Source organism: Harpia harpyja, chromosome Z, assembly GCF_026419915.1.
Source record: "Harpia harpyja isolate bHarHar1 chromosome Z, bHarHar1 primary haplotype, whole genome shotgun sequence".
Classification (NCBI taxonomy): Eukaryota; Metazoa; Chordata; class Aves; order Accipitriformes; family Accipitridae; genus Harpia; species Harpia harpyja.
The window spans coordinates 13690018-13704290 of NC_068969.1; the positions used below are offsets into that span (position 1 = coordinate 13690018).

Sequence of the window (14273 nt, forward strand, 5' to 3'; positions counted from 1 at the left end):
CCGCTCCCCAAAATATACACAGATAGGAAGTAAAGAGACAGAGCATGAGTTTTGAAATAAAAGTGGGAGTAACAAAAACTATCATTGGATATCCTTGAGTTTGTAAATTAGTGGGTTGAGACAATAGTTTTTTCTTCTGGGCTTTGCTACAGCCAGATAACTTCTCCCAGTTCAGCAGGAAATAGCCAAGAGCAAATCTGTTGTAGCAGGCAGTAGATAGGGCAGAGGAAAACCCACTGGATTCAGCAGAGAGGGAAGACGAGGTGGCAACAAGACACGATGCCAACGTTCAGCCTGGTAATCCCTTTTGAAGAGGGACTCACTACAGTTGTAACATTTTTTTTGTTGTTTTACTCCTATCGCACTTCCAAGAGAGCCCCTGTTGCACAAGTAAATTACATGCTCCCAAGTGCATACATAAAATTTTAGCACCTGTGCTAAACTTACAGCATGCAATCTGGAAAACAACTAAGAGTAGTAAAGCAATCTTAAGGAAACCTGCTAGAAAATATAACTGCTTAGATGAGGAGTTGGGGAGAACCCCTTCCTACAGTGAATCACATCCTGCTCCCCTGCCGATCTCCAGGAACAACATCAGTTTGACATGTGCAACCCCTGCACCAGCAAGATTTAACGAGGGGTGGGCAAGGGCAGCCCAGCAGGACTGCTGCAAGGAAGGTCACCCCACCACTTGTCCAGGTTAGCACCCTCTCTCTGCCCCAATTACAAGTCTGCTCTTGCTCAGGGAAAAGGCCCAGAAAATGAAATGAGGAATCAAATCTGGGAGATTTGCTGTGCCAGTTCAAGAGGTGGCTATGATTGATACAGGTCCACGTGTGGTGTGAATCAATCTCAGCGCCGACAGCAATACGAAAATCCATGCAAACCACAAGAAAACAAAACCAACAAAATAAAAAAAAACCAGACAAATCAGGCAACAGAAGAGATGCGCTTCAATGCAGTAACATTTAATAAAAGCAGAGCCAGGGATCAAGGGGTGAAGCAAGAAAACAGGTTTATATAAAACCTAAAGGACGCCATCAGCACTAGCATAGAAAAGTCAAATAAACTATGAGATGAGATATCAAAGCTGTCCATGACCTTGTTTGCTACTGCACTGATCTTATCATCTCAACTAGGCTACAGCTTCAAAAGGAGCTATGAAAAAGCAGAGCAGTCTGGTGAACCAGGACAACCCTGGCTAACAGTAGCCTACAGCCGGGTGCGTGCTCAGCCCCAGCCATAGCGAGGGCAGAGCTGGTGCGAGGCTGAGAGTCTTTGCTGACTGTGGGGAGAGAATAAACCAGCCTGACCCAGCAGACAGCTGATGTAGCAAGTCACAGAATCATAGAATGATTTGCATCAGAAAGGACCTTAAAGATCATCTATTTCCAACCCCCCTGCCATGGGCAGGGACACCTTCCACTAGACCAGGTTGCTCAAAGCCCCATCCAACCTGGCCTTGAACACTGCCAGGGATGGGGCAGCCACAGCCTCTCTGGGCAACCTGTTCCAGTGCCTCACCACCCTCACAGTGAAGAACTTCCTTACATCCAATCTAAATCTACCCTCTTTCAGTTTAAAGCCACTACCCCTTATCCTATCAGTACCTGCCCTTGTAAAAAGTCCCTCTCTGGCTTTCTTGTAGGCCCCCTTTAGGGACTGGAAGGCTGCTAGAAGGTCTGCCCAAAGCCTTCTCTTCTCCAGGCTGAACAACCCCAACTCTCTCAGCCTGTCCTCAGCCTTCTTTTAAGCAGGGGATCTCTGTCTTCACCACCTTTTTCCATCATCCCATGGGCCAGTGCACCAAGGTGTCTCACAGCCAGGTTTGCCAGCAACGCTGCAATGAGGCAATCCCCCAGGTGAAGCCCCCAACTCGCAATGCAGCCCCCAAGGTTTGGGAACCCCTTTTATGAGGACTGCAAAGACAGCTAGTACTGCTGGAAGATGGCATCATATGAGAAGACATTCAATGCAGTAGGTTGCAAATCAGGTGCTTTATCCTGGATATGCCCTGCATTCTGATGCAAAGTGCTTAAAAACCAGTGGGAGCCAAAAAATAAGGAAGAAGTTCCAGACAGTATTAACTATTTTAAAAGAAAGATTTCCGGCACCCCATTTAGACTTGTTTCCAGCTTATCCGTGAAGCTCTGCTAAACCTTACTAAGACTTAATTCCCATAAATGTGATTCTCCCCTCAGTGTTTAGCTAAGTAGCAATGTTTCAAAAAAAGTAAATATCAAATCGTGGGAGTTGGATTATTCATTCATGTGGTAAAAGCCATTATATATGAATATATACAGATGTTCCCACTTTATGACTGATCTAAACATATGTAGATTTTAGTCTCTGACACACAAACCATCTATTATGCAATGGCCCATGTATGCGGCTCGGGTGCTTTTATCCTTGACTGTGTCAGAAGGATTCACAGGAGCTGTGTGAGAGATGGAATAAGCTTATGGTTGAAAGACTAAAGAAAGTTTAAGCAAGAGCCTTGCTTAAAATTAAGGGAGGGAGGGAGAAGGAGAGAAATCAAAGAGCAAGGAAATATCAGATTTAGCAGGACAACAAGATGAAATAAGAAAGTTTCAAAGCTCAAAGTTATTTGATGTTGGAACTGGTGCGGTCTGACCCCATCAAACCAGCTGTTAAAAATTTGCCTGAATTGCCTATTAAATCTTGCTTCCAACAAGCCCTGCTCCTGTTTCTGCCCCATTTCTTGCTTCCCATCAAGCCTTGCCTTGGCTGCAGGGTCTGCCGACATCCCATCCTCCAAACAGGCTGGTGTCCAAAGATCAGCACAGCACCACCGTGATGAAAGCAAACATCTGTTTAGTATGAAAGATGGATAAGACCCCGCTCCAGCAGTTATTAATGCACTCCAGCTGTTTTATGTAGCTGCCTTCATGCAAACCATTATGCTGGTTTCCAGTTGCTTCACGTTGCATGGTTGATGCAAAGCAGGCAGAGAACCCAGTCTCAACTACAGCCAGTGCAAGAATTCCCAAAAGGTGTGGAAACTCATGGTGAAAATCAGAACAAATTGCTCACTCTTGTGAGTACCTGTGAGCAAACAGGGACAGCCTTGGGATTTTCACATGGAAATCCTGCTCTGTGCAGAATTCAAGCCCCACAGTTCTGTGGGTTAATTTTCCCTTTGTGTTCCTTTATATGTTTAAAATCCAAAATCATCGCAGCCAAAGGATTAGCCAGGAGCGGGGTGCCAGCCACAGGAACCACAGGCTAGGGAACAGGGACACTGGTTAAAACAGCAGTCGCAAGTTGGTGAGAGCCTGGGCTCTCCTGAGCATCACAAAAAGGCAGAGAGACTGGCTCATGGCAGACTCATGCCCAGGACTGGGGAAAAGTCATTTTTGTATTGCCCTAGGCAGATACTTGCTTGCCCTTTGAACAAAGAAGGGGATGAAGTTGAACCTGGATGAGACAGGGCAGAAGTGCAGAAGGCCCCCCCAGGGCAGGGTTGAGCAGCCCCCAGCAGCGCAGCTCCACCTGCACCCCACAGACCGGCTTTCTCCCCACACACTGCAACCCAAGGCCCAGCATGTTTATATCTGAACGTCGTGGTTTAACCCCCAGCCAGCAATTAAGCACCACGCAGCCACTCGCTCACTCCCCCCACGCCAGTGGGATGAGGGAGAGAATGAGGAAAGAAAAAAGTAAAACTCGTGGGTTGAGATAAAGACAGTTTAATAGGACAGAAAAGGAAGGGGAAGTAATGAAAATAATAATAGAATATACAAAACAAGTGATGCACAATACAATTGCTCACCACCTGCCCTGCTGACTGATGCCCAGCCAATCCCCAAGGTGCGCTGTCCCCTGGCCAACTCCCCCCAGTTTATACACTGCGAATGATGTCATATGGTATGGAATACACCTTTAGGTCAGCTGTCCTTGCTGTGTCTTCTACCAGCTTCTTGTGCACTGCCAGCCTCCACTGGCAGGGCAGTATGAGAAGCTGAAAAGTTCTTGACTTAGTATAAACACTGTTTAGCAACAGCTGAAAACATCAGTGTGTTATCAACATTATTCTCATACTAAATCCGAAACAGCACTATACCAGCTACTAGGAAGAAAATTAACTTTATTCCAGCTGAAACCAGGACACTGAATAATGGCATATGTCTGAAAAGATGCAACACACACCTGAAAAGACACAGCTGATAGTTTTCCAGCTTACGGGGGATAGGAAGTAGCAATGAACTCGGGGAAAGTTCAGGTTTAGCTAAAGACTGCAGAGTCTTAGGAAGAGAGGAGACTCCTGTGACAGCCTTTCTCTACTCAGGAACACAGACCATTAAGTGTAATGCTTCACATTATGCTTCCCAAATACCCACTTAATTTTGATTCAACAAGGCACTTGTGTTAATAAAAATTAAAACCAGCAGGTTCTGTTGAGTGTGTAATAGATGTGTGGAAGAGCAGCGTGTGCAGGTATATCTAAAATTAACTACGAATACTAAAACTAACTACTTGCCAAACCTCAAGAAGTCTGGGGAACGCTGCAATCACTGGATGCACACATTCAGCAGGGTGCTGTGCAGGTGCCTGCCCAGCCCCTCACCACACCGAGGGTCCTCAGGGTTAGTGGGGGGAACATCCCCACACCAGGCATCTCCCATTCCCACCCTGCTAACCTCTAGATGGAGTCTGGATGGCTCCGAGAGCAGATATTGCCAAGTACTTACCTTTTACCACTGCCTGCCAGAACCAAAGTCAGCTGCCAAGTAATATATTTCCACCAGTCGTGCACAAGTATGAATGTCTATGGGTCTAAACTGGCGCAAGAGAGCTGAGTGTGTGCACAGGGAGATGAGAGAGATCAGCTCCATGAATGTTAGATACAGGAGATCCATTTAATGATTAAACACACGTGATTGTTTGCTTATAAAATGCAGTGTCACATAAATCTGCTAGGAGTTAATTGCCTATTATAGCTCATGGTACTGCTTGAGTCGGCTGCTGAATGATAAAGGGACTTTTACAAAGGAGAGAAAGCCAGTGGCAGAGCTTCACTCGCTCACCTCCACTGCAGCCTCCAAAATGCTTTGTTTCCCGTTTCCTGCAAGGTGAACACTTATCTCCCCTCTAAGTGATGGGGTCCCTCTGCCGAGCTTGCTTGAGTGGGAAGGTAGGTGGTAAATTGAAACACAAGGGGGAAGGGGAGTTGCCTTGATTCTTTTTTTAAGTTGTTATTATTATTAATAACAAACTTCTCTCTGTTGTCCCATGCCTTGTGCCCAGCCTCACAAACCACAGCAGCTATCTGGACTGTCCCTGGAGCCAGCCTGGAGCTGGGTGACATTTGCCACCACGCTGACAGCAGCAGTCGCCTCGCACACCCCAGCTACAGCCGCAAGTGGGGAGGGATGGCAGGGAAAAGATCCACGTGCTATACAGAAAGGGAAGGCAAGGGAGCAATGGACCACAGTGTGAAACCTGGTTTTGGAGGAAAATAGGAAGCAATGAGGGATGTGCCCTCTGTCTCAGAGCTCTTCTAACTTCACCCTGATTTTAACTCCACAGGTACAAGGTTTACAAGTCACCTGGGCTGTTTGATCCAGATCTATATGCACCTGAGCATCTTCCCACTGATTTCTCTGGATTTCAGGCATATCTCTGTGGCTCTATCCCAGGACCCCATCTAGTCCATTCCCACTTCACTCACACACACACACACACACACTTGGATCCCCATGCATGGCTTCATTGCATGCTGCAGAGGAGTCAGCTGAGGATAAACCTGCAGAGAATCTGCGCAGAGGTGCACCTGCCCCGCCTGGAGGGCTGCTGGGCTGCAGGTTTGAGACACCCTTGCAGCATGAGCAACAGAGCGCAGCGTTTCGTGGCAGGAAGGAACACGATCTGTTTACACAGTACGTTACATGGGAAATGCATTACATTATTGAAAAAGAAACCTTTAGCAAAACACGTACATTCATCTTATGCCAAGAGTTTAATCCTACCCAAACGGCGCTGCATTCCACAAAGAAATTATCCTCTATAAATCACTCGGGCAGGAGCAGGCCACATCCCTCACATTTCAGGCTGAACCATTCACTGCAGTAAAGACCCCATACAGCCATCGTACTGACAGTGGGAAAGGAGGGGTTCTCCACTGAGACCTCATGGAGAAGCAGATGTATTGCTGGGACAACTCCACTGAGGCTGCCGGCACAACAGTGGGGACCTGTTAGAGGTTGGACTGAGACCTTCATCATTCGTATGGTCACGCACATGGTTACTCAAAGACAGAGGAGCAGATCCATGACTTAGCTCGGCTATTTGGCTGGGAAAAGCAGCTCACTGGAGCTGTGCCGTCCTACCCTCGCTATGGTGAGAGCTCCCACAGGGCAGGGGATGGGTGTGCTGGACCTGCGGGCTCTAGGGAAGGCACCAAGAGGGCTCGGCGGAGGGAGCAGAAGCTGGGAGGGAAGAGTTATTTGGGACATCGAGCAAGCCAGTTTGCTCAATAGCTGCAAACAACTTGGCGTATGACTTCCAAAACAGCAGCAGACACCAGATCGGGGACCTACCTCCCTCCTTTGGGAAAGAGGAGGATGCAATGAAGCAGAAGGATGCAGCAAGTCCCATTTTCATCCATAGATCAGAGCAGCAGGGAGCCAGATCTTACTCTTACCAGCACAAGTTCCTGACTTCCAGGACAAAAGCATATTTATTCTCTTTGCAACTGCTCCACAGCCCTTCTCGCCTTAACGCCAGCATTGCTCTCCCCAAACCCGAGCCAGATCCTAACTTACAGCTTCATTAGGATATACCACGCAAGTGTTAATTATACATTGAGATTGGAAGCTAAAGTACTGCTGGGAAGAAACCACAACCCTTCCACCTTTCTAACATGATTTCATGAACCTGCACAATAAGAAACAGATCAGTTGTGAGGCACGATTAAGTGGGATCATCTCTTCATCTCTCAGCTACCCTAAATAATTTACAAGGCCATTTTGGGACTGACATGCAAAGCAGTTTAACAATGATTTAACAAAAAGTATGATATTCCATCCTTTCATGGTTTCCAGGTGTTGGGACCAATTTACTTCACAGCAATTTTCATTTCTGGGCCTTTTTTTCCCTCCTCCCCACAAAAACCTGCAGCTGCCAACTATGCTGGCATCTACAACAGCTAGGAAACGAATTTCCCTGTGAAGCAAATTCTTCCAGGATGAATTGAATGAAGGCAGAGCTCATAATTGCACATTACTGAAAACATTTCTGATAAAAAACTGGGGAGATATTTTTATCCACATCTCCAGTTGAAAATTGCTGGGAAAGATGCTTTTGAAAAGCCATCATCTCCAAGCATGTAATTATCAGATCCTTGAACAAAAACACACGGTCAAAGGAAAAAAAAAAAAAACTTTCATTGAAATAAAAAAATTGGGGATGGCAATTGTTAGAAATGGAAGGAGAGAAATTCTTTGTCCTATGTGATTCTGCACGTCCCTAAAGTTAACAGACTGATTTGTAAATCCACAGATTAATAAATTTGGCAGCTGAGAACATCAAGCTTGGTTAGTAGGGGTTTTTTTGCTATGAACGGAATAATAATAATAATATTAAAAAAAAAATCAGAAGCAGACTGGCAGTCAGACTGTCACAGAAACAGAATTTCCTAACTCCCACTTAAGCACGCTTGTCTTGAAACTGTATTCTGCCACCTTGAATAGACAGCCATACAATGACCTGGGGGTCCTATCCTATCAAGACTTAAGACCATGCATACCCTGATGGGATTACTCACATTCTAAAAATTATGCAGTAGCTGAACTGACAGCTGAAAAAAGCCTTAAATGTTCTTATGCCTGGTAGCATTCAATTGTCAATTGATGAACATTGCTAAATATCTATTTTTGCTCTACTTTCTCCCCTCCAGTTCTGCGCCAACACCTCTTTCTGATTATTATTACTTGTTAGCTTTAATTGTTTCTTTTGTTTGCCACACCTACACATGCCTAAACACAAAAGCATAGGCACCATTCCCTCCAAGTTGCCCAACACCTTTTTCTGACCTTCTGGGTAAAATTGCATATTATTTCTATCCTTGAGTTAAGCAGATAATATCACAAGCAATAAACATTGGCATCCACATACAAGTATCAATTTTAACAGTCCATTTTCAAAATAAATCAAATCCTACATGCCCTAACATATGCAAACACTTTGGCAGTGTGGTTATCCTTGGCTTATATGGATTAACAAAACAGAACAAATGTTATAAAGAATAATGAACCTCAACATAAAGGCAAAAGCAAGACTTAACACCACATGAAATTCAGTTCCCTACTATGGGTCACTCAAAGCCAGAGTGCACCTCTTGCAGGGGTAATGACATTTTCTTAAGCTGGTTGGCAGGGAGGTAAACATCTGGGCTGGAAACTGGACTCCAACCATTAGTGCTGGAGAAGAAACCTCAATAGCAGCTGTTCAACTGACTCTCTGGACTGACATTTTTATTAAATCTGCCTGGCCTTTGCGTTGAAAAACATCCTTCTACTAACAAATGTGTACTAATGAGATGTGCATGAGTACAACCTTTTAAGAGGAAAACCTCTGTAACCTCCATACAGGATGGGAAAAACTGAATAAAAAGATAATTCATTTCTATAGGCCATGAAAAGTTGTAGAAAATTACTTTAGTCTTTTTTCTTCTATAAAAAGCAATTTTGGTGGAATGGGTCATCTCTAGAAAAGAGCAAGGACTCATTTCCACTGTGTAGATCAGCTCATTTATACTTAATGTAGTCAACAAAACTTTAGAGACCTGGCCAACAAAGTCCTAAAGCCATCAGCAGGTATCCTTAAGACCTTATGGAGGATGGGTAAGCCATCAAAAGACTGCAGAAGAGCAAAATGCAATGTTCATCTTGAAAATAAAACAAAACAAATAGAAGTGATATGCAAGCAGGGGTGAGAGAATGACAAATCCATCACCTCCTCTTTCAGTTCCTGGAACTGACCATCTGTGTGTGAGCTGTTAAAAGACGATGAGGAGGACTAACTGCAAACCTGGATCTACCACAAATAAGTCATGCCCGCTCAACTTCTTTCTATGACAGAGCAACATTTCTGGATAGACAGAAAATGCAAGCTGTTATATCTCAGTTTTAGAAATGCTTCTGACACTGTTTCACATGCTATTTTTGTAAGTATGTTTGGGAAGCAGGATACAGATGATTATGAAGTGTATGCAAAACTGATTGGAAAACCACACACTGAGAAAATTCATCAGTTATTCACAATCAGAAGGGACGGATGTATTAAATGAAGTTCTATGGGGGCCCATCTCCACTCTGGTAAGACTCCAGGTTTTCATTAAATGACCTGGATGATTGCAGAGAGATTGCTCTTTACTGAGTTTACTGACAGCCACCAACTATGAGAGACTGGAAGCAGGCTGGGAAGTAAATTTTGAATCCAAAATGATTCATACATGTATGAAAAAACAAATATACAATTCAGTAGAGGTGCACACAAGCTACTAGACCTGGGCAGGAATAATCAAATGAATAAAGGATGGGGAAAAACTATCTAAGTGACAGTTGAGGAAGGACTCTTCAGATACTGTGGACTGCAAACCAAACGTAATTCCATAGTGCCATGTCATGTGCCGGAAAAGCTAACACCCTGGTATGTATCAAGGTGTGTATAGTTTTTGCAAGGTCTGTGAAATCATCCTGTCATTTTACTCAGCACTGACAAAAGTCTCAGATTGAATGCAGTGCCCAGGTTTGGGTACCACAGTTCAAGAAAGATATGGTCCAGCTGGAGTTCATTCAGATTGAATCAGTGCAGTCTGGTCAGACATCTAGAAAACCAAAACTTCTGAGACTGTGGGGAGGAATGAGTCGTCTACGCTAAAGAGAAGGGAGGGAGGAGAAAGTGTTATTGCTGACTTCAGACATCCAGAAGAGTGATGCACAGAGGGAAGGAGTAATCCGTCATCTGTGTTAGGACAGGAAGCAATGGCACCAAAATTGCAGATGCAGAAAGCTTTTCCTTAAGTCTAGTGAATGAATTTGAGCTGATGTGGTGTTTCCAGCATGGATGTATTCAAAGGGAAGGTGGATGGACGATAACATAGGTATGGCTGATACTAGCTCAGGGCAGAGGAATGGCCCAAACTCTCTCTGCCCAGTTTCAGCTGAAGGAAATTAAGATCACTGTGGTTCAGCTCCAGACCCAGGGATGTTTGTCTTGGTACACCACCCTCCCCACCCCCCCACTCCGTTCCTTTTTCTCTTAATCTTTCATTTTGCTGTAACTGAGGCAAAGCTGACAAGTGACGTAAGCATCTTGACGAGCAGGAGTTATATTAAATAGCACTATCGTGATAAATTCTTCAATAAGAAAGATAAAATCTTTCTTCCTAGGAGATTTGTCTATGAAGATTTCCTCCTGTCTTATTCTAGCTCCTCATGTTATTTTTCTATCCCTTTCAGATATTTTTTTCTCTACTTCTCCCCCTGCCTATTTGGCAGGCTGGGAAGATCTGGGGCTATTGCAGAGAGAGAACAGCACAGAACAGGGTAGCTCAAGCCCTGAAAACAAGCAAGCAGGAAGGGGCAGAGATCTATTAACAAGTCTTTTCCTGGCCATTCCCACCCTGCAGATAAAGGGTGCAGCTTGCTGGTCAGGAAGAAGGCACAGGAAATGTGTACTGCTCTCCTTGACCTGCAGAGAGTCCATCTCACACTAAAAGCATGGCTTCTAATGGCAAAAAAAAACCCCCTAAAACCAAACAACAAACCCAAACAGAAAAGCACTGAACATCCTCATCTACTAACTTTATTTTTCCTTTACCTTCTACACAAACCATATTTTAAAAAAATAAAAAATAGTGAAGTCACCCAAATGCACATATCTGAAATACAAAGGGTCTTCTGAAGTTGCCTGTGCTGTAGTCAATTAACCATTTAACTTGGGCTGGTTTGCAATGGAATCCTCACAGCTGGTCACTTGGAGCAGCATGAAGGAGATTCAATGAGCTCTGTTGTTCTGCCCACTCCTACAGTGATCCTGCAGTAAGGACTAACTGAACATGAAGTTTGCTAGAGCAAAACATATAGGGTCTTCCTGGACTTCAGAAAGGCCATAAAGCATTTCAGGGAAGTCCTCCAGTTGCAAGATTGCAAGGTCTCTTGTGGAAACACACTATCACACTAGTATCAGCAGATCCACACACAAGCTTGCTCTAGCCAGAAGATAAACGCTTCCCCCACCTTCCATAAAACATCACCGCTAGTTTGCATTTTCTGACCCTTCCATTCTGAAGGACAAAGAAAAGCTCTGTATTATTAAAATGTCCCATCAGAAAACTTTTGAGAGTGGCTGGAGGAAAGAAATAACCAAGACCCTAATGGTGGCAGGCCCAGGAAGCACTTCTGAAACATTTGGATGCCTCTTTGAAACAATCCATCTGGTTTCTGGTTTTCCCTATCACACTTAAAATGCTAAAATGAGTGATACGATAGCAAATCACTTTATTTCTTCCATCTCGGATGATTTTCAGATGAGGAGATGAGTCTCATGAAAAAGCCAGGTTACGAGGAGAAAAACCACATTAAGAACCGAGCAGAGTGACCAAAAGAGAGCTCCCTTACGCGTCAGCAAAGCCAAACCCAATGCATTGTAATAGATCCCCCCCCTCAAAGATTCTTCTTTGTGCACTAAAATATCTAAGAAGAAAAGGGATGGCAGACATGAAATGAGATGGTTGCCCACCCCTCTCTCTGTCTTTGCTCTGTGGCTGGTGCAAAGGATGGCCTCATCTGTGGGATGCTGAGGAAAACAGTACCTACTGGATGATGAAAGCACACCCTTGGTCCTCAGGAGCACCACCAGCACAAGCTGTAAGTGTCTGATACCAGCGTGAAGAAGGCTTCCTTAACAGCTCAGCAACTGAGCTATTCCCTTGTACATGACGGAGCTAGGCACAATATCGACCCAAGGTTCTCCAAGAAAGGTTTGGAGCTGAGATCAGGAATATTTCTCATTTGATCACCCAACACCCAGACAACATCGCCATTTGCAGCAACACAGCAATCATCGGGACTCGCACGTATGAAGCACCAGATGCCTCTGGTGACATGTTGGAGGAACTGGATGAATGATCCTCCCTGTGGCTGGTGGCATCCAGGAGACTCCTCCAGCACAGCTGGTATCAGCCACCTCTGAGCTAGGGGCCCAGCTTGTGGCTCAGCCCCAAGAGCAATGGGAGCTCCTGCCAAGTTGTCTTTTGATCTTTTCATGGAACGCCTGCATTCCTGCCCTGTTAAATCACGCGCCCAGGCACCCTCTGCCTACCAGGACTCATCGCCATGTCTCAGACACCTTCAGAATAAGCCCCAGCCCCCAAACTGCTCCTTACTGTGCTGCTACAGTAAGTGGACGTTGCATCCAGTCACCATCCATGGGATTAGGCAACACAGCCAGGCTAAGCTGCTTTACACCTGGTTTATTTTACCCCTCAGATTTAGGGAGGGAAAAAAATTTTCTAAAGTTAGGTTTATGCTTTAGGGCATCTTGAGGCCAAGGAGAGAACAAAGTCAGTCCCACTATATCACTTCAGGCAATGTAAAATGATTCAAAAACCATGAATTACCTCTATACTTCCAATTCCAATGTCTGCTTTCAGAAGGGAAATGCTTGCATCAGAGCAGAAGGGCATGCTCCATGCAGTATATTTAGCTGCAACAAGCAGAGCTACAGCATGCAACAAAGTACCTGAATATTGCACCCAGTTAGAAATATTAGACCCTATCCATCCTGGAAAGACTGGGGCCAGGATTCGGTGACTGTGCCCTTTGTAAAAGTGCCCTTCAACACTCATCTACCCACTCCTTTGCAGAAATGAAATGGATTTTTTTTATACTCCACAGTAAGAGTGAATTGCTCACCCCAGGTTTCTAAAACAGGGGTTAGCAGCTCATTGAAATGACAGATGTCTAGCAGGAGCTGAAATATTTATTAAGACAAGGTAGTAGTAGATTACACTGGAGGTGGGAGCGATGGCAGAGTCCCTTACCCCTGTCCTACCCCCAGCCCTCTATTCACCATTGCTGAATGACCAGCCCATTCACACTGTGATTTTGAAAAATAAAAAAGCTACATTTAGGGTTTGGGGTTTTTAAAAAAAAAAAACAAAAAACAAACAAACAAAAAAAACCACAAAAAACCCACTAGCTGTAAAGGCTCCGCAATAACTGGGGTGCCTTAAGAACAGCCCCTGTGTCTGCCAATCTTCCAGCTGGAGAAGGGGAAGGAGGGAGGCAGCCTGAAGGGTACTCTCCAGTGGTCACAGGGAGAAATTCTATCCAGAGAAGCAGAGAGATATTTTGCAAATCAAAGCAATTAAGTCACAGTTTGTATGCAACGGTTTGGATTTGTAAAACCCCCTTCAAAGTAGCACATGAAATTGTTAATGATATTTAAAGTGGTTAAAGGAAATCAGAGTAAACAAAAGTAAACTACTGGACGAGGAGGAAAAAAAAAAAAATACGGACAGGCTCACTCACCAAAGTCTGACTGCAAATCCTTTTTCAGTCCACAAAGCATGTCTGCTGTTATCTATCAAATCATTCAACTATTGCAACAGCCGCTCCTTTCTCTCTCCCTGCCTGCACTGGAATCACTTTCCAGCCAGCTCAGGCTCACTTTCAGGCTGCCTCCCACAGCCGAGCAGGGCTGCAACGCACACGCTGCTCCTCGCTTCACAGCAGGAAAATCAAAAAGAAATTGTCCTGGGCACTCCAGCGTGCAAGGACTCAAAAATGTGGCAATCCGTTAGAAAGAAATGTCTTTAAATGGCTGTTTAACGTGTGACTCGCCAGTCCTGTGTAGAAATACGAAAACGAAGGGTATAGGTTTTTTTAGCCGGTCCTAAAAATCCCGTGCTAGCTCTCTCGGCTCGACTGGCCATCAGGCATTGCAAAGCAAAAGTTAGAAGCGCAGTGATTAAGCGGAACAGCTGGTTGAAGGGGAGGCAGCCACTGAACCCTGACTCTCCGGCAGATGCAGCAAATGTCGAGCGTGCACTTCATTCCCAGCGGTATTCCACCTCGCACCCCACCGGTTGAGAGCGGACATCATCCCATTGAGATGTGCTGGCCCTTTCCTGCCTGAACCCTTCTGTGGCTGTCACGGGGTTTTCAGGCAGGGGGGTGGAAAAAAAAGAAAAAAAGGAATAAATTAAAGAAAACACGAGCAGCCGGTGCTGCGGCAGAGGTACG

The 14273-nt window shown here is 44.9% G+C and overlaps 1 protein-coding gene across 3 annotated transcripts in view; it reads right to left on the minus strand.

Annotated features, from left to right (window-relative positions):
- The window catches only part of GRIP2 (glutamate receptor interacting protein 2), a 294431-nt gene that overhangs the window by 75289 nt on the left and 204869 nt on the right, over positions 1 to 14273 (minus strand). The window contains exon 1 of one of the 3 annotated variants that reach the window (XM_052777591.1): positions 13560 to 14211. The exons of the other annotated variants lie outside the window; for them this stretch is intronic. Within the exon in view, the coding sequence (XP_052633551.1) occupies positions 13560 to 13599 (40 nt within the window). The 5' untranslated portion in view covers positions 13600 to 14211. Of the gene's footprint in view, positions 1 to 13559; positions 14212 to 14273 lie in introns of those variants that run through there. 3 annotated transcript variants of the gene reach the window in all.